Source organism: Anser anser (assembly GCF_964211835.1).
Source record: "Anser anser genome assembly, chromosome: 6".
NCBI classification, from domain to species: domain Eukaryota; kingdom Metazoa; phylum Chordata; class Aves; order Anseriformes; family Anatidae; genus Anser; species Anser anser.
The window spans coordinates 34,160,465-34,181,160 of record NC_139726.1 but is presented as its reverse complement, the minus strand read 5'-3'; the positions used below and the strand labels follow the sequence as shown (position 1 = coordinate 34,181,160).

The following is a 20,696-nucleotide window of genomic DNA, read 5'->3' as shown; positions in this document are numbered from 1 at the left end:
CCGGGCCCGGGGCCGAGCGGGGGAGCGGCGGCGGCGCTCGGCCCCTCAGCCGCTCGTGGCCCGGAGCCGTCGGCCGCCGGTGCGCGGAGCCCGCGGTGCCCTCAGCCCTCGGGGCGGCGCGGCGGCATGCGGCGGGGGCTGCGGGCGCTGGCCCTGGCCGCGCTGCTGCTGCTGGGGCGGGCGGCGGCGGGGCGGGCGGCGGCCTGCGAGCCGGTGCGCATCCCGCTGTGCCGGCCGCTGCCCTGGAACGTGACCAAGATGCCCAACCACCTGCACCACAGCACGCAGGCCAACGCCGTGCTGGCCATGGAGCAGTTCGAGGGGCTGCTGGGCACCAACTGCAGCCCGGACCTGCTCTTCTTCCTGTGCGCCATGTACGCGCCCATCTGCACCATCGACTTCCAGCAGGAGCCCATCAAGCCCTGCCGGGCCGTCTGCGAGCGCGCCCGGGCCGGCTGCGAGCCCGTCCTCGTCCGCTACCGGCACGCCTGGCCCGAGAGCCTGGCCTGCGACGAGCTGCCCCTCTACGACCGCGGCGTCTGCATCTCCCCCGAGGCCATCGTCACCGCCGAGGGCGCCGGTGAGTGCCCGCCGAGCCCCCCCCCGCCCTTGGCCCCCAGCCTTCCTCCTTCTCTTCCTCCTCAGGGTGCCCGCTGAGGGAGGGAGGCGGCCTCAGCCCCGACGGGCGCAGGTGGCTGGCCCCGGGTTGGGGCTCCCCCGGGGCCAGGGGTAGCGGGGTTTGGCGAGGGGAGCCCCGCACCTTGCAGGCTCCTTGCCCGACCCCATCCCGTGGTGCCCCTACCCCTGCAGCCCCAGCTCTTGGGGTGTTTGCCGCCCGCTGTGCCCCTCTTGCCTGTCCTCCGTCCCCCCACGCACCACAGGTCCGTGTCGGCGGACCCCCTCCTGCCGCCTCCAAAGGCTGCAGACCCCCGGGGACACTTTGGGGAAGGTCTCGAATACCGAGCACCTTTCTCGGCAGCGCCGACGTGCCTGCAAAACTGCCTCAAAAACAGATCCAGACCCAGCAAGGCTTGGCAAGGCTGCAGTGATTCGAAAGCGATCGCAGTCAAACCTGGAGGGAGGAAGTTTTGCTAAAATTGCCCCCGAGTTACCTATTTCTGAGGACCTCAGCAGCACAATGACCTCTTTGAGGGATTCCAGTGCCAGATCCATGAAAACTCTCTTTCAGTGAATGAGAACCTGATGACATTCTCATTTCTGGGCTCAAAATGCTGAACTGATGCATTATGCACCAGACTGAAAGAATCCTTCTTGAGGGAATAAAAATGCTCCTTTAGAGAGCAGAAGGAAGGATTCCTGTTCGAGGAAGAGGTAAGGTGAACACTTCCAAGTTTAATTCTCCAAATAAAGGATTGCAGCCAACTAGAAGACACGGAGAGCAAGCTGCTGGACAGCTGGCACACAGAATACCTGCTCTTGCTTGATCTCCTCAGCACTCCCAGACCTCAGGCTGTTTGCAGACCCCATCTAATAGAGCAGGCAGAAACATAAATCCATTTTTAACAGTCTTTTCTTGTGGAAGAGGGTGTTCTTATTGTTTGGAAGTGAAATCTTGATTTTTTGTTTTAATAAAGGAGTATGCTGCCTGCGAAGTAAGAGTAGTTGACTGTTCTGTCCTCCCAAGGTCTCCGAGTTAGTTCTGGTGAGGATTTTAACATGTTTGCCTTGTCCTTTTGGTAAGGTGGCAGCCTGAAGGACAGCACGGTCAGATGGTTATCATGATCAGAGCAGAGACACGGGTCAGAAAGCCCCATTTCCATTCTTTTTCCAGACCATGGGTCTTTGATACATGAGGTGGAAAGGCTCCTCTGACCAAGGACACACCTTGCTAAAACTCCCTCTCACCACTGAAGCAGTTGGTCTTGGCTCTCATGTTGCTGATGCCAAGTTGAAGATCAGTTGAAGTTCACTTGTTTCTTTTTCGGTTGATATCGCAGTAAGGGATGAAAGATTCCTCATCAGTTGTGCTCCCCGTGCCTGCTGGGGATCAAATAGCCACTGCTATGTCCGTGATGGAGAAGGCTGCTAAGGGTAGTGGAAGTGCTTTGTTTAGGGCTCAGCTGGAGGAAAGCTGTGCAGGCAGAGTTAAGAGGGGCTGGGGGAACCCCTGGGCTTGTGCTGGTCTCCAAAATGTTCATTGCTGATGCTCAGAGGCACGCACACTTCAGCCTGTGTGCTCCCCTGCTGCTGCCTCTCGCGCTGTTCTTGTCTCCACTGACATGTTTGTCCCTGCTTTGAAGAGGGAACTGGGTGCTGCCTGTACTGGGGAACAGGTCCATCGGTTGAATTTCTGGCTCTGCAAATGTTAAAGTCATGATATCGGTGGGCCATACTTAAGGAAAATAGGTGAATGTCCAGCTTTTCCAGTAGGTGCAGGAGTGACTTTGCAGTCCTTGATGTTTACCTTGAGCAATTGTGAGTGGTGCCTTGGTAAAGGCAGTCACATTTCACCATATCTGATTTTCTTAAGTGTTTTGTTACTTCTAGGAAGCTCACACATGCTGCTGCCCCAGGAGACGGCAGGAGTCCTCCTGCTCCTATCACATGGAGATCTGTGTCTGGTTTAAGTGCTTGTGGGTTTCTGTATCAGTCAAAGTGGCCTCTCTGCTGCTCCAAACCATCTGCTCGTCACTGCACGTACTTCATCCCTTTGACCTGGAAGAAGAGCAGCCTGGATTAAAAGTAGACATAAAAGTGGCTTGAAGGCACATCAGGCCATCAGTGAGATGTTGGAGAAAAGGGAAACATCATAAATGAGTACAATAAGCGTCAGAACCATTTTGGGTGATCATCATAAAACAGGGGATTAGAATTCCGAGTCCCTTCAGAAATACAACCTCTTAAACATTAATGAAAAGGAAAGATTATTTAATTGATGGAGACGTGTTCTTAGATCTTAAATGAAGCCATGGTTTCTCCATGTAGTCCAAGTCCTCTACATCTGCCTGTACACCTAGATGAAATTATAGTAACCCATTATCTGAATTTGTCATAGTACACTTCAAACAAAAGCGAAAGAACCCTTTCCCATGCTTGCTTTTCACACATTGTGAACTTCATTTCCAAAGGAGTGGTTTCGAAACTCAAGATCAAATTTGCTCCTGCTTGTGCTTTGCATAGCTCTACTTAGGGCAGTCAAAACACACAAGAGTGTTAGGGGAGGATTTGAGACCGTGCCAAGGCTGAGCAGTTTTTCCGAGGTTGTCATCTTAAAGCTGAGATTCATTTTAGCCATTTGCTCAAAACCTGCAGGCAGTCTCATTTCTTAGTTAAAGTATAAAATAATCGCAGGCTTTGAGCCTTGGAGAAGACCTTGTTAATGGTGATGCCCCTGGTGGCACTATACTCTGACTTCAGTTTGTCTGCCTTCAGAGACTGAATTCCCCAGGGTGGCTTTTGTTGTCTAAGCGTAGAGTCAGGATCTGTGCCATTAAATGTAATCAAAACCTGACAGATCTGGGGATGGAAGTGAGAGGAAACGTTCTGCTCCTTGACCTGGTGATGGCTCTGAACCTACCGGCTCCATTTTGGTGGGAGTGGGCGATGAGGGGCTCAGCATCATCGTTTGCCTACGGAGCCGCCCTGTGGTCTTGGAGCTCACATGGTCTGCATTCAGTTTTAACCGGGATTGATCTTCACATTACTTTTGTTGTTTGTGCTTTTTCTTTTCTTGCAGTTAGATAAGATACTTGAGATGTCAAAAGTAAGTTTTGCCAAATTGCTCCTTTTTCCCAAGGCTCTCACCCAAACCTGTGGTCCGAGAATTGTTATTTTGTGCACTTACTATGCAAGCGGCTTTTATCTTCTCTTCGTTCGTGTTTTTTTGTTTGTTTGTTTTGTTTTTTAATAGCATTCCTCTGAAAAATGATTAATTAAAACAGCTTATTGGAAAAAATCAGTTTGGATTTTTTCCCCCACTCTTAACCAGGATTTAGTAGGAAGCCTTTGAATCGGAGCTCTGGAGAATATTTCCTCTTTGGCAGTTCTGCTAATCATCGCTGACAGATATTTCTTTCAAAAGATTGTTTTGCATAGACAAAACTTGGCAAAGAGGCCCACGCTGAAGAGAAGAGGAACAATAGGAAGTCAGCTGTTTATTTTTTAAAAATAGCTTTTTTCATTTTTTGTGCCATTCTGACGACTGGAGGTCCAAGCAGCACGTGGACAAGCCTGATGGAGAGGTTCCTCCCTGCCTGTCCGACAGCTGGGGTCAGAGACTGGGGTGCTGTGGCTGCTGCTTGGGCTGGCCCAGACCTTTGTCCTCCTCCCTTCCCTGGTAGGTGGGAAGGGACCAGGTGGGGAGAGCCTGACCTGTTGATGGCCATGGAGAAGAGCGGGGAACGGGAAGCCTTTCCCAAGATGTGTCATGTAGTGGGGAAGGTCTCCTGCTGCCTGCCCAAGCCTGCGCTTCTCTCCTTCAGTAGAAACCACTCGTCCCTCAACACACACAAGTGTCCTGAGAATGATTAGCATCGCCTTAAGGCTGGTACTCGTCTGTCCCAAGCCCTCCAAAGTCAGGAGATGAGTCATGAAGTGACACGAAGGTGCCTGTTTACTCCTCTGTCGTTCACGGACAAACACCGCGTGCTGACCACAATTGCAGAGCACAATACCCCACGCGCCGCAGCCTGAGCACAGCACAGAAATTGCACCCGTTTCCCTGAACAGCTGCTCTGCACACACCTTCTGAGCTACTCGCCTGCCGCGCAGCCAGCTGTCTCCTCATATACCCATAGCCACTGGCCTGGGGGTAGGGCGTGTGGCCTGGCAAACGAATGTGTGCAGAATTAGGAAGAGGGCTGAGGTCGTGGTGTGCTGGAATTTGGTTTTGTAAAAATAATAATACAATTAAGTTGCGTAACTAGGAGTGGAAGAGAACGTTTCGTGGAAAGCAGTTCAGTTTGGTGTGTGTTTGTGGTGGCAGGCTTATATTAGGCACCTTGAGTGTTCACCACCCTCATTGCATCAGCGTTACTTCTGAGGAGAGTTCCTCAGCCAGTGCAAATGAGGATAGCTCTGCATTGTGTTTAGGTGTAATACCAGAGGGAACTGGACCTTCAGCTGATGCTGGAGTGGTACCAAACGGGATCCAGTTGTAGGTTCGATTTCAAATTCAATAAGCTGTGGTTGCAATTCAGGCGTTGTACCCTAACATACAGATTTATTGTCATGTCAAATGGTTATTAATGAAATCTTGTCAAGATTGGAGCTTGCTGTGTCACATGAAGCATCAGAAGGAGTTGTCTAGGGCATTTGCAAAGCCAGCCAGCCCTAAAAGCAAGCAGGGAATTTGGCCAAGGAAACCCAACACGAGGCTGCTGCTGGGAGCTCTTGCAGACTTGTGTCTGCCATGGGAGCAGCCAGAGAAGTACCAGGCTGGAGGCTCAAGCACTCGTCATGCTGTTACCACGCCAGAAGGAATCTTCCACCACCACCTGATGATAAGAACTTATTTTTTAAAATTCAAGAATAGCCCTGGTGATTAATCCAAATGAAACTCATAAGTAAGGATTAGTGTGTATAACTTGACTTGTTAGAAGGCAGCATGGAAAAGCCTTGCAGCTACCATGGAAGTACATGGTTACTGAAGACCAAACTGGCACCATTAAAATGTTGTTTTTGTTCCACAAGCTAACGTACCACAGCAGTTTGATGTTTTTTTTGGAAGAAAGCGCATTTGATTTGAGGTAGCAACTGGGTATTGGACGTAAAGGAGCATCTATGCAATCATTCAAGACTGTTTGCTAAATCTTTTGCTCATTAGGAGCAAAAAGTCAAAAATTTCATAGTGAGTAGGAGTACTTACCTCTGAAGTCCCAATTTTGTGAAATTAATCATTAAGTAGGTAAGTGATTTGCATGTTTTTCAGATTTCCTTGCATCTTGCTTATCCTTTAACCTATCTCCGTTTATGTAAGGGAAGTTTCATGTTGCGATGAAAAGTACAAAGATAAATATGCATTGAGATGAAGGTATGTTTTTTATTTGAAATATATGGCCAAATTGGAACATCAAATAACTAATACTAGATCTCTCGTAAACAGGTATTTTAATTATGTATTTACATAATCTATGATTAAATAACAGCCCCTGCCCTTAAAATTTAGTCTGTGCGTCGAAATCCTTCACCTATGCCAAGTATCAGCTGAGGCCATATTGCAACCATGTCCTTACAGCTGCAGCTGCAAGAGAGGAGCTGCTGTTACGTGGCTGTGTGTTCACTTGTTCTGTATTGCAGTAGCAAGGTTGTTGTATCCAAGACAATGTAAGCATCTAAGAAAGATGATGTTGGTACGATACCAGCTTCGACAGCTGAAAAACCTGCGGAAACTTTTGGGCGTGAACGCTTACAGAAGGGGGCTTGATCTGAAAGCTCATTTGTTTCCCATTTTATTTGTCCTTCTAATAAAGTATGCTACTTCTCTCCCCAGTCTTGTTTCTCTTGCATCTTTTTTCTTAACTTATACAAGGTTGTATGCGTTAACATACTCGTTTTTCAAGATCAAGTATATGTGTAAGTCCATTAAACTGTGCAATTTAATAATAGATTTGAAGTTATGCATTTCACTAATGCAAGGCACATTCTATGTACAAGTGCATCCAAAAGCAGTTCTTTGGAAGTTTGGCACAGGGCCTGGTTTTTTTCGTCCTGTTCTTTATCTGTCCTTCAAATAATCAGCATGTTTTTAAATTGAGGGGAAGGGGAAGGTCTGAAATACTTGTTTTGGCATTTGCTTCAATGATACGATTGTGGTTGATTTCCTCAGTAACCAAAAAAACAAACCAAAAGTAATTTCTCCTTCATCATCTAATGAAATGCAAACACTATGTGTACTTTTTGTAGATGCTGCTAATTCCTGCCATAAATTTCCCTCCTTGTCCTAAACCTGCCAGTCTGTGCACCTCTAGAAATGGGCTGTTTAATCTGCTTCAGCAAGTAATGTTGTGTGCTGTGTTTGGATGAAGTGCAGATAAGAATTGATGTCAACTCTAGCAGGAACAAGCTGGCCTCTGGAACATTACAATCTGATTATTCATTAAGTTTTAATATACTAAATATGAGAGAAAGAGAAAGCATTGCAATGGGGGTGTGTTGAAATAATCCACTATTAAACATACTAACATTTCTTTCTGTATTTTACAAATCTGTGCCAGATTTCCCGATGGATTCTAATAATGGCAACTGTAGAGGCTCCGGCATCGGTGAGTACATTTTTATAAAGCTGTATAATGAGCTGCATAAGCACGTCCTTTTAATACTTAAGAAAGAGCAGTACTAAGTGATGCATAAACACCCTGCTTTGTCTTGAGATCCTGTAGATTGTGCTTTTGACTTGTACCTGTATCCATCACAGGAAGGTGAGATTTGGGGCTGGTAAACCTGTGTGCTTCTGGCCAAATCAACCCTCCAGCTCTTGTTTCTTCTGCTTTTGCCAGGGCAAAATTCCCATGAAGTCAAGGTGGCTGTGCTGGTTTCATGACGAGTTCTGTCTCGAACAGTGAGAATGATTATTACATGAATTTTCCTCCCTCCTACCAAAAATGTCATTATTTCTTCAACTCTTCCAGTTGTTTTTCCATGCATAACTGAAAATGCAGGGAGGAAAATAATGCTGTAGTCGTTGGCAGGCTTTAACTAGCATACCAGTATGAGTTTTTATTTAACTGAGAAATGCTTACTGCAATGATGAAAATCCCAAGTGTTTAAACCACAAAGCGACACAGTAGGACGTTGGGACTGTACGTACCAAAAGAAATGTCTTTACATGTATAAATACCATTGCTGTAAGTTGTAAGGAAAGAAGCAGTGAAGTTGCAGATGTTCATAGTAATGTGCTGCAGAAGTAAAGTGAAAGAAGTTAGAGATTTAATGTTCCTTTTGTTATTTATTCGTTTTAGCCAAAGGAGGCTAGATTCAAGCAGGCTGTTTGAGATTCAGTTGAAAAGGAAAAATATATCACTTTCTGCCCTATTTTCCTTAATTTTAATTCCCTTTGTGGCGCACTGGTGAGTAGGCTAGCTCTCTCAGTCATTGAGGGTAAAAACAGGGTCGTTGTTCATTCTGACTTGAAAGTTCGCAAATTAAATTCTGACCTCTCTGTAGATAATGGCAAAACTCTCGTTAACCTGAGGAGATGGAGAATGAGACCTTCTGAGGCTGTTTTTATTCCAACAGCTCCCCTGTTGCTTTTTTTGTTGTTGTTGTTTCATTTTGTTTTTGCTGGAACTAAGTAAAATCCCTTGAGTGCTGCCGCTATTCACAGGCAGTGCAAAGCAAAGCCCAGTTCAGTAGCTAGCAGATTATAGAAAAGGTGCATTTGTTGTTCAAGCAAGCCAATGACTATAGGTTTTCTTGAATTTTATTACCATTCCCATGGAAGTTTTCCTCTCCAGAGGTGCTGACCAGCTACAGTACATGCCGATGTCCAGTTTATTAATGTAAGCACCTAAATATGGTTGTGGAATGTACAATTAGATACCAAGTTTTGCTAACTTCAGCACTGATCTCCTGCCACCTTATATCAAAAATATTAAACATATCTTCAGAACTGCCTGTCTTTAGGGATGCAGACTTGAAAACGCACATCCAAAAGAGAGGGTGAAGATGCAGAGCTGATGAAGAAGAAGGACAATGTTTTCATTGCTAGCTTTTACTGTAGGAACACAGATTGTGGTTCAATGTGCTATACCCATTTCAGCTGTCTTTTTTGCCTCTTGGAAGTAAACTAGATTTTTGTCAGCTTCCTGAGATGCTTTTCAGGTCATTGAGACATTTTTTCCAGGCTTTTTTATCCATTAACTTATCAGGGAAACATTTGCCAGGTTCGAGCACATGTTTAGGTTGTGCACACGTGTATTTAAGATGGCATGTTTGTAGGTAGCAGCTATAACAGAGAATCTTTTCCCCTGTAATCCATTGGTTTGGGTATTTACAGGGAGATGTTTCCCATGGTATAGATGCTGAGTATACTTTAGTACTGTGTTGACTTGTATTAAAAAAGAATATTTAATGGAAAAGTCAGCTGAGATCTCAGCCCAAACTGATGTGAGCCTCTGCTCCCTGTCTTGGTTTATAATGAGTTTGCAGTTTCAGAGCTCTTCTGGTGGCTTTGGAGGAGAGAATCACGTCAAATGGGACCTGCCCTTAGCATCAAGAGACATAGTGCATTTTTAACACAATTCTTTTGCAGCCACCCTCTGTGGATGTTCCCTGCTCTGGGAAGGCTCAGATTTACAAGTAATATGCACCAATCAAAATAGTGTTTTCTAATACTCACGTTGTGCTCCCTTTGAAAGCCACTGTACCAGGCGTTGGGAGAGATGAGCTGCTTCTCGCTCTACAGCTGGCTGACCTTGGCAAGTGCCCCTGTGCCAGTCTCTGCATTTCTAAGTCGTAATTAGAAACAATGCTTCATTTTGTAAAGTTCTTGGAAATATAAAATTTGTAAAGGACGAGGACAGTGAGAAGGTACCCTTCATGAAGAACACAGGCAGGTCTATCCAGTAAGTTCTACACCAAGAATAATCAAAGGCACTCCTCAAATTTAAAGTAAATAAATAAAGTTAAAAGGCAATCCAGTATTACTTTAAAACGAAGGGAATTGTGAGGCTATATATTCTTGTCCTGTAATTTAGACTATATTTTTCTACTTGTGCCACAGAGCAAAGTGTCATTGAGCAGGAGAAAATTAGAGTGTAAAACGTGTTGGATGTGAATGCCGACATGCCCGTGTGAGTGTGGGTCATAGGAGCGCCTCTTGTATGGCCTGTTTTGAGGCAGCTTATAAAATGGGCCATAATTTGGTCTAAAATATGTATGAGCTCCCACAGGCAGAAGGGAAGCCAAAAATCACTTCCCTTCTCAGCTTTTATTATTTTAACACATTCCCATACAAAAGCTGAAGTCTGTAGGATCCTATATATAGATTCCTGAGGACATTTGAAATTCAAGGAAACAATTCTTCTTGTGAGATGTTCTTCTCTTTCCTGTATTTTTTGTACTTTCAACTACAAAAATCCTTGCAATCCAAAATAAATAATAATTTGAGAAGTCCATAACCACAAGATACCATCTTTGTATTTAATGCAGAAATCTTAAAAAGAAAATAAAAGTTCTTCCCCAAACTCTTCATGGTGGATTTAACTAAATCCCTTGTGTCATTATTTTAGAACAGTGATGTATAGAAATAGGCTGTATCAAGTCTTCTTTCACTCAAATGCTGGGTGAAATGTAGCCAGGAGGCAGGGGTGGTATTTAGGACACAGAGTACGAGTGAGGACACCGGAGTCACACTCACAGCTCACCTGTTCTTTCCCGAACTAGATTTTGTTTCCACTGATACATCAAACTGGATGACCACGCATGTGTAATACTGGGACCTGTGGTTGGAAATGGGTGACATTTCTTGCTGGGTCTGACAGTGAGAGGTCACCAAACTAATTGCACGCTAGCTTGAAAGAAATGGATATCTGCATTAGAATACCCAGCAGTGAAATATTGGTAGGAGCCCGGGGCTTCAGCATTAGCACTCTCCGGATACTAAGTGTTTTTATCTCCAGTATTGTTTCTAGCTGTCTGGAAGCCATACCGTTGGGTGTGCTGCTCTGACAGCGCTCATTTGTGTTGTGTTTTGAAGGTCATCCATCCTGCTAGACAGGCTAGTAATTTCCCTGCTTTAATTAAACCTGAGGTACAGGATCACGATGTTATACAGTGAGCCTGAGCAAGAGGCCCAGGTTTGTTGTTAGGCGTGTCCAAATCCCACACGTCTGGCACAAGCTCCCATTATACCCAGGGCCGATGGCCCACGGTGTAGGTTTATCAGGAGGCTGATGGCAGCCTCTCCACGTTACTCTTCCTAGTTTAGACAGCGAGTGTGCTGGTGGAACCACAGTAGGTTCTAGGGGATGTTGCCAAGAAACTGCTGATCTTTCCTCCTTGGAAAGCGCAAGCTGCAGGCATCTGCTGAGTTCTGTGCTCAATGAGGTGGTTGTTGCCCTGAATCGGAGGTTTTCAGCTGCTGGCCCTGCTGGTCAATGCCTCCATTCCCTCCTCTGGCTCTCAGTTTTCAGTCCCACACTCCATAACACGGGCTCATAAGTAGCTCCTTGTTTTAGTTACACCTACGCAGACATTTGTTACTCAAGGAATTTTCAGTCCTCATAATTTCTTAAGGGAGAATTCAGCACTGCCCCTCCTTAGGTTGTTTCAAGCGAAATTAGTTGGGAACTGAGGAAGCAACATCCCTGCGCTGAAGGATCCTGGTTTCTTGCCTTTATCCCTTGCTGCTACATGGCTTTTACCTTTAGGATGAAATATAGTGCCAGTGCCAGGTGGGTTTCCTCCAAGTCCTGAATGAGCACCCTGCCTGACCACTGCTTGCTGCTCCCTCTTGACCAGGGACTCTCTGCTACTGACACGAGACCTGGAAGTTATGCCCTGGGATGTGTCAAAGTCCTGTGCTGAATGTAGCCCTTAATTTCTCAGTTGGATCTGTATTTTAGATGAAGCACTGCCTATAGGACATATATGAAAAAAAATGGTTGTGTTTTTTTTGTTGGAGGCTAGGGTTTTGTTGTTGTTGCTGTTTGTTTTCATTCTTTTTTTTTTTTTTTAATTTCATCTTGTCAATTTTCTTCTGGAAACCTCTGCTGGTCAGTTTCAGAACATCTTCCAGCAGAAGTACCCTGTGCTTTTTAACATTTAACTTCTCTGTAATAACTAAGTAAATTCAGGGAGATACTTGTCAGGTGTGACCTTGGGGTTTGGGGGAGATTGTCAGTGAACAAATGCTGTTTTCTTTCTAAACAAAAGTTTCTGTTTTGTAGAGCGCTGCAAATGCAAGCCTATAAAAGCTACCCAGAAGACTTATCTACGCAACAATTACAACTACGGTAAGGACAGCTGCATGGCCAGCTCCCAAGCCTTTTAGGAGAAGGCTACAGTAAGAGAATTAAATGGGGCTGGGAAGAATTTCACAAAAATAGCCCATGGACCCAATTACTGATGGTTAATCCAGTAGTACTTGTTACAGATGTGGCCTGAAACATTTCCAAATTCAAAACTGAGAGTGTTTGTAGAGGGATGAAGGGGATTAGCTTAATATGGTAGTACAAGAGTGTCTTTGTTGACACTGAACGGTAGTTATTTCAGCGTCAGCATGGGCATTTGGGGTTCATGCACTTCTTTAGTGTGAAGAGTCATTTAGCAGAAGTGACATTGTGGGCTGCTGCGCTTGAACTTCCTCTTGGATTTACAGCTCCGATGCGTTCTGCTTGCACAGGAAGGGATGTTTTTGGCAATTCTTAGGCCTACAAACTCACGATGGCATCTTACAGACATACCAGGCTTTTGCCTTCTCGTGCATTGAAGCCATCAATTAACGTCTTTCCAACTGTGTTATGCTGGCAGTAACACCTGTAAAAGTGCACGGTGTCGGTATTATGTCTTCTGTTGCCTAGATTGCCCCGGTCTTCTATCACAGGTCCACTCTGCTACTTCTATTCATGCTGCTTGTTTCAACCAAATTAAGCCGAGGAGGTTGATGAATATGTATCACTTAGGGGAATTGAACAGTCGGGTCTGTTCTTGCTCCTGTTACTCATGTGAACTGCCTTAAGTTCACTGAACTTAAACAATTCATTTCAGTGGTACTGATTGCTTAATATTTATTAAGATTATGCATTTATCCAACTGTTGCCAGATAAGCTTCTTTTTAAAAATAAATCCTACTGACAGCTAAAAGCTTGTAACTGCATTCAGTCAGACGTTGTTGTATTTGAGGGTGACTAGTTGCTTTGCACTGTTTTGGTGGATTTGTTTGGGGAATTGCTACAGGCTATTCTGTAGTGGGTTTACATACCATCTACCATTGCACGTGGTGGAGTCACTGAGCATGCTGCAGATGGCTGCACGGGAGCTGGTGGAGATGACCCCTCACTACTTTGTATTCTCAGTCATATTATATCCCTCTCTTCTCACTTGTGGAATTAAAGAGGTTTCAAAATGCATTGGAAAGAACTCCAAACTGAAGTAGGATTTTGTTTTGAACTCTTAAGAGGTTTTAAGAAAGCGAATCACTAGGTAAAATATGTTAAATGCATAACAGTTATTGATTGTTGGCAGTTGTTTTTAATGTGGCTGCAAGACATGCTGGCTGATTGTCTTTATGGACAATATATGCGAAGAGATGAGTTGTACAAGTCCACGGTTTTCAGATCTGTAATGGTTTTCATTTGCAAGCTGTTAAAGATGTGATATTCTCTAGAGTGTGACCTCTGGATTTGCTTTGCATTTCATGTGGCATCAGTTCACTGGTCACCGCGAGAGGCCCAAAAATCTGTTGTCTTTGAAAGGCAACTTTCCCTCCTATGCAACTTAAGGCAAAAAGAAAGGGCAAGGGAAGAAACAATTAATCAGGTCACCAGGTCAAGATCAGGAGCGTTTGGAGTTCATAAAGAACAGAGCAGATTGGTGCTGGGTCAGTGGAGAGAGAATCAAAAAGGTAAGGGCCTGTCATCCAGTAAAGATAGCGATACAATAAGTTTTAATGCATATTCACATTTCGTGAAAGGCCAAGAGTGACAAATTAAGTTCGGTCATGTGTGCTGCAAGCAGTCAAAGAGGGAGTAGTTGTAGCACAAGGGAGAAGAAGGGCACACATGGAATGAATTAAATGCATGAAGTGGAAAGAGCAAAGAGGAGGGGATGCTAAAAGTAAAGCCCAAATTTAATAGGACACAAATCCAACTGGTACATAATTCCTATTTGAGACCCACACTGTTTTGAGATATACCCAGCTACCTGCAGCCTCTTGGTGGAGGGTGAAGCAGTGAAGAGATGGGGGCAGGGGGTTGCTTGAGTCCAGCTAAGCTCCTGATAATGGACCATACAAAAGACTAATCCCAGAGGTCACTGAGAACGGCCCAGGGGTGACCTGCATTATCCACTGCCGTTAACTATACTTTTTGTCATTTCTTCCCAGTCATTCGGGCGAAAGTGAAGGAGGTGAAGACTAAATGTCACGACGTCACTGCAGTAGTGGAAGTAAAGGAGATTCTCAAATCTTCCCTTGTGAACATCCCAAAGGACACTGTAAACCTTTACACAAACTCCGGCTGCCTGTGCCCACCACTCAGTGCCAACGAAGAGTACATCATTATGGGCTACGAAGATGAGGAGCGCTCCAGGTAACTTGCAGCATTACCCTTGAGGTGTTATTTGTTGTTTGTTTCCCTGCCCCTGGAGCTTGCATAGAGTCACCCGCTAAGAGAAACTTGGTGTCACTCTTTGGATCACCTTCTAATATAATAATCATCTTCTCTGCTAGGGGGACTGCCAAGGGTCACAGAGCTCTGCAGGCCTGCAGAGTCTTGGGTTGTATAGGTTGTGCGTGCCTGCTGATGTTGGATTGTCTCCTTCTGCAGGTTACTCTTGGTGGAAGGCTCCATAGCTGAGAAATGGAAGGATCGACTTGGTAAAAAAGTCAAGGTAAGAAAATGGCTCACCAGAAGTCAAATGTTGTAAATACCATGAAACAGCTACCAAAGCTTGTCGAAATTAAGAAAGAAAATGCACATGCTGACCCCAGTTAATTAATAGGAGTGTTTTAACTCTGTAGGCAAACTGTGCCTTCTGCAACGCTATGTACTTCATTGGGATCATAAGGCTAATGAAAAAGAGAAAGCTTTACAAGTGTCTTCCAGACTAAGTCAGAATTATACTTTTCAGATTTTAATACTCTTTAAATCTAGTTCACAAATTATGTGGGTTAGCAAATATTGTAAATTTGTCTCTCTGGCTTAGATCGCGGAGGTGCATGATGAGGAAGTCTTGCGTTTTATGCATAGTATCCAGTTGGAAGCAACAAACGTAAACGATATATGAGAATATACTCAAATGTTTTCTAATTGTAAAGTATTCTAATACCTTCCAAGTCCTGGAAGCATGGCCTTTATGCTTCGATGCACAGCAGAGTATTGGTGATTTTGACATTGCTAGGAGTGTCATTTTACACAGATTCTTATTTTCAAACAGTTTCTTAACTGCTGTCTTAACACAGTGGTTGTGCCTGTGCAAACCAGGCTCCTCTTCCACTGAAATCTTTCTTCAACTGTTTTAATGGTGACTGGCAGGAAAATATTGTTCTCGTTACAAATACAAGATTTGGTACATCCACAGAGATTACATGAGGGAAAAGATATGGGGATCTTATTCCAAGTTGCTGTTTGATTTGGCAGAACTTTCCAAGATGCAGTGCCGCAGAGCAAACACCGCGTTGCTGCTGTGGGCTGATCTCTGCTCAGTCCCAGCCTGGGGGTGGCAGGGTGATTTATGGTTTCTTTCTTGGGAGCTCACTTATTTTCTCACGTTTTGCACAGCTGGGATTGCCTTGTATTAGGGATTGGTTTCAGTTCAATTCAGTTGTTTTTCTGTCCAGCACGGGTTTCAATATGCAGAGCGTTTTTGTGGTGGCTCTAGAGCCTCAGCAGTGAAGAGGCCCACGGATATAAAAAAGCAATAACTGAACTCCATTTTTAATTTTTTTCCTAATCCTGTGATTTCTTAATCTTGTTCGTTCTTGCCACACTTCCAGTTCTGGTAGGTCCTGATAGATATTAGCTGTGGATAAGGCTTATGAAGGTTTTTGTGTCACTATATGAAATGATTTCTGGTACAGCAGTGGTGCTTGCATCAGGAAACTAGTAGTATAATTTAAAGTATAAAGGGCAAGAAATTACTGATTAGGAATTTATGGCATTGATGGCTTGATAACTTCAGACTGTGTTATGTTTGTGAGGTGCAGAAGCCGATGAAAAGGTGAAACACTTTTCTGCTGAAGCCAATGTACTTTGCATCGGCCCTTTCATTCAAAGAATATACAAGAAAATCAGGCCAGGAAATGGATGCTCCTCTCTGTTTGAAATAATAATACTTACAACTTCACATTCCTCTAGTTGGGCCCAACGTAGAGTATTGTGAGGGCAACAATGACAGCTTTTTTTTTGTCAGTGTTGTTTGCAAATGCACGTAGTTGTCCTACTTGTAATATTTATTATTTATAAAAACTTACTGCTCCTTCTTCTGCTAACTCTTTGCAATCCGTCTGCATTTTGATACGCAGCGCTGGGATCAAAAGCTCCGCCACCTCGGCAAGGGGAAAGGAGAGCCAGGACAAAGTGATGCGGCGCCCAAGCCCAGCAAGGCCAGCAACCCCCGGCAAGCTCGCAGCTAGAAGTGAAGTGCCCTACGCCGAAATTCAGTGGACTATCTGTCAAGACTTCACTGTTGGAGCAGCAAAGGAGAAATTGCACTATTGCACGTTATATTCTATTGTTTACTACAGAATAATGTTTTAGCTTATATTAGTTTTTATTCTTCCTCTTGTTTTCTGCCTTTTTGGTTTGGTTTGGTTTTGGATGTGTGCAAGCTCTGGAAATATATAGATATTTTTCTGTTACGAAAAAACTGCCCTTATGAGGTGGGGAGCGGTCAGGACGTGCTGAAGTTGCCATTTTATCTCCCAGATCTTCTTAGGGGAAGAACAGGTGCAAGCAGGAGATTTGGCACAACCCATCTTTAAATCATGACCCACACTGGCTTCCTTGGGCCAGTCCTCGTCACAGCCATGGTCATTGTTTGCAGAAACCCCTTGCTGGGGAGGGGAATTCGTTGATGTAAGTGCATAATTTTTTATTCTGAAACAAAATAGCCATATATGTATTAATTTACACACAGTTAAAGTCACATGGCACTTCTGGAAAAATAATGGAAAAGAAAATAAAATTTGAATATTCTGGACTTTGTAGGAAACCTCATAGTTGTGCCACCCCAGGACTTAATTTATCATACACTTCTTCTCTTATAATGGCAGTTTCTTTTTTTTTTTTTTTCCTCTTCTTTCTTCTCTCTGCTGAGTTGTAGGAATAGACTGACTTACCAGGCCTGCTTCTCAGTACAGGTCTGCACTTTATCATTTGGATTTTGTGGTTTTATTCTTCAGTCTGTGCCTACATAAGCAAGTGTTCAATGCTCAGTAAAATACGTCCAATAAAAATCTTGTAGTTCTCAACATGGACCTTATCTGACTTTTGAACCAACATCATATTTTTATATTGCTGTTCAAAATATAAAAACCAAAACCCCTTTGTTTTTGTACTTTTATAAAATTCTTTGCAGATAGTAACAACGTATTTGAAATTATCACTCTGTTCTTCTGTTTTTCTATTCTCTCTTGCTCAAAAGAAATTAAAGTGATGTAAATAAAATAACAGTCCTCTCCACTTGCAGTTACAGAGGGGAACTACTCAAGATGCAAATGGTTTTTGGGTTCTCAGCTTGTATTTTCTGTGGCCACCCTAGCACATTTAAATGCATTTGGGCTGTCTCTTGTTAACACAGAAGTGCTGCAGTTGTTAGGTTGAAAATGTGCTAATAACAAGTAAACCCAGAAGTATTTGGGAATGTTTATAATATAATGTTATTTTAAGATTGCAGTCAATAACCAAAGGTTTCAGGGCAAGTTTTCCCTCAGGCTGGATATCAGGCAAGTTGAAACATAGACCTGTGTCCTGCAAAATTTGAAATCTGTTGGGTTTTCTTTTTGTTTTGTTGTTTGTTTTTTAAAAATAAGGGGTCGTTTAGGGAGGAGATGGGTTGTGAAGGTTTGAAGTGGGACATTAAGTCTCCAGCTGGTTCAGTGTTTGCTCCAGATACTGTGCAGGCTGGATCAGAAGCTGTGGAAGGGATTTCAAAAGAAAAGCTGAATTTAAACAAAACAACAATATCTGGATACTTTGCTCTGGTCTATTTTGGACGTTGTTCTTTTTCATCTACTTTGTTGCTTGGCTCCTGTTTTTTTTTCCAGCCATGCTGTCAGCAAGCAGGTCTCTCTGCCTGTGGTGGGATACAGCAGGTACATCAGGACGAACATCATCACTGCAGCAGCAAACAGAGTCAAGGGTTGAGTAAGCAGCAAGTGCTGTGAGGCCCCTCGCCAATGTTATCAATCATACTTACTTATTGAGCTTTGGACTTTTTATTTAATGCAGTGAATAGTAGGCAGTTCATATTAGAAGGAAAGTTTGTTGCACAAGACGCCAAGATAACCAAACTTCTGAGTAGTCCTGCTTGCTGCTGTGCTCATAACCCCATCCTCAGAGCTGTCTGAAGAAAGCTAGTAAGTTTGTAGTATTGCACCCTACTTAATTAAGTCTCAATTAGAGATTTATGTCTCACATATTTTAGTTTCTGTGGTGTGAATTTTTTTTGTTTTGTCCCCAAATTCTGCTGAGCTTTGCCTAGTGCTACTCTCTCGTCAATAACTCAGTCCTTCACTCAAAGAAAGTCAGCATCTGCTAACAGGTAGCATTTAACTCAGTTACATTGTTTGTAAAGGTCCTCCTCCCCATCTAGCATCTGCTCCATTTGTCTCTGGAACTAAGATACGCTCTTCATCTTTTAATCACACTAGCTGGGGACAAAGGGAAAGTAATGCCTTCTGGGGACAAAGAGAAGGAAAGCAGTAGCTCCACTTCAGTTATTGAGAAGAGCTGGTTTGCGGTCAGCTTCAAGTCCTTAATGCTTTCTTTATTTGCTAGGCTTGAACTCGTGCCCAGTCTTTGTGCAGTCGACAACACGATGACCAGAGAGTGGGGCAGATGTTTTTAATGCTGTTAACCTCTGCTGTTGCGCATTTTCAGCGAGGACAGTGGGGCACCGTGACATCCTGTGAAGGTGAGTGGAGGTGCTAGCAGTTTGGTTTCTCTGCAGCACGCTCGTGAGGACAGCTGGTCACCTCTCACTCCTGCTCAGCTAGGAGAGCAGTCGAAGAGGTAAGGGGGGGGCTTGTTCATACCTGTTACGGCAGTCACATCATGGGCTGCACCAAACAGGGGCTTTGCTGGTGAGTCCCTTTGAATGGCCATCCAGATGCTGGAGAGAAAGCTGTTTTCACTCTTTTTCCCAAGCTCCTCTGTAACAGCAGAGAGGCAGCATGTATCTCTTCATTTTCCATTTTTACCTGCAGTGAAATCACTTGAGGGTCGTCGTCAATCTGCTATGAAAATCTCTGTAGCTGTGGAAAGAGTGCTCTGTAATGACCGCGAGCATTTAGTTGTTTCAGTTGAAAACGCAAAGTCTTTCTCTTTTAGAGTTTTTTTTGGAGGCAGCACTAAAGTTGTATACAAGGAGTGCACATAACAACAACAACAACAAAAAGTGTGATAGCCAGCTTATTAATTGTGTACAATGCGGTTGTTTCACTGGGTGATGCACATACCTATGCATGCACATGTGACCAAGTGTCATGGGATGTATAGAAGGATTGATTGAAACCATGCCTTTCCCACATCTGGGTTATATTATTCCAGAGAGCAAATATGCAGCCTAAAATCCCTGCGGATAATTAGCCTGACATGTTGCTTATCAGAAGGCACCCTTTCCTATCACAGCTCGGCAGATGAGAAGGCAGGAGGAATAAACACCAAAGTTGCTATTCACGAGCCATGTCAAGTTTTTGGCAGGGGTTCACTCGTAGTGTTAATAAATCTGCACAGAAGGTGCTGGGCATGTTAGAAACATCATGAAAATAACATGCCTCCCTTTCAGTCCGTGTACAGTTGTTTTGACGTGCAATTCCTCCTAGGAAAGCCAAGAGTAAGCAGAGTCTATATGGTGAAAACAACTTTCAAATTAGTGCAAACGAGAGCACTGTTCATTTTAACAGCTTTGCAGAGAGAGTGCCAGAAGTAGGAAGAATAAAGGCCTCTTGTTCTCGGAGTCTTTGTTCTGAGAAAAATGCCAAATCAGGATCCTCGGGGTGTGTGCTGGGGGGGTCGGGATTCAAGTGGAAGGGAAAACATCAGTGTCTTCAAAGGGAGGGGAAGGCATCAAAGAGTAATACTATATAAATGACTTAACTAGCATCAGGGTGGGTTTTGTTTGTTTTGTTTTTTTAAAGATTCTGGTGTATCAAACCTGAGAACAAGTATTAGTAGAGTGTAATATCTGTGCTGGCAATAAGTATGTCTACACCAAGTTAAAACCCTGAACAAATGTGGGGCTGGCTAGGGAGCAGCTGACTGTAGGGACCCCAGCCTGGGAGCTGCCAGTGCGATCAGCAGCTTACCAGACAGCACAATGTGCAGAGAGAGCTGCCAAAATCAACACCCCGAGGGGTATGCGGTGCAGATTAGGCAGGTAAGGCAATGGGATAGTAGGATGAATGAACAAATGAACACTATGTGCTGGGGAGGTACTACAGCTGGGGAGTGCTTAAATCCAGCTATGCAAGAGGTGCTGGCTACCACTGGTTCCCTTCACTCTTAGGAAATGAGACCAAAGCCATGCCTGCTGGTAATTCCTATTCCCTGTGCAGTCCAACAATTTGCAGAGCACACAAAGTTGGGACCTCTGAGCTGCCTCCCAGCTCCCTGGCACCACTAACCACACAAATGTGCTTGGCTTCACCTATAGTGCAGTACAACAGCTTGCCATCCAATAGGAGTCATTATGTGATCCCTGGGGAAGGAATTTTTAATCCCCCCTTAAGGTGTTAGCCAGGTTATTACTCACTTTGGACACTGGTGGTAGAGCACTGGGAGATGCAGGCTCCAGTGCTGATTGCTGTATCGTATGTGAGGCATGGCTAGCATTTTCTTCCCAGATCTTTGCAA

At 44.3% G+C, this 20,696-nt stretch overlaps 1 protein-coding gene and 1 long non-coding RNA gene across 2 annotated transcripts; one reads left to right on the top strand and one right to left on the bottom strand.

Moving 5' to 3' along the window:
• Positions 1-8: 8 nt before the first annotated feature.
• Positions 9-17,092, top strand: FRZB (frizzled related protein). Its single transcript, XM_083842181.1, has 6 exons — positions 9-580; positions 7,176-7,223; positions 11,850-11,915; positions 14,006-14,210; positions 14,448-14,511; positions 16,145-17,092. Exons 1-6 carry the CDS (start codon positions 127-129, stop codon positions 16,253-16,255), a joined length of 948 nt encoding a protein of 315 aa, XP_083698307.1. The 5' UTR covers positions 9-126; the 3' UTR covers positions 16,256-17,092.
• On the bottom strand, positions 16,895-20,696 carry LOC310901791. Its single transcript, XR_014586162.1, has 2 exons — positions 20,596-20,696; positions 16,895-19,096 (listed from the first exon to the last, which is right to left on the bottom strand). It is a non-coding gene; the product is annotated as an uncharacterized lncRNA (long non-coding RNA).

Coding starts and splice junctions, on each gene's coding strand:
- FRZB (XM_083842181.1), top strand. CDS start 127: ATGCGGCGGGGGCTGCGGGCGCTGGCCCTGGCCGCGCTGCTGCTGCTG. Junction 7,224..11,849: donor CTGTAGAGGCTCCGGCATCG/GTGAGTACATTT, acceptor TCTGTTTTGTAG/AGCGCTGCAAATGCAAGCCT. Junction 14,512..16,144: donor GACTTGGTAAAAAAGTCAAG/GTAAGAAAATGG, acceptor TTTGATACGCAG/CGCTGGGATCAAAAGCTCCG.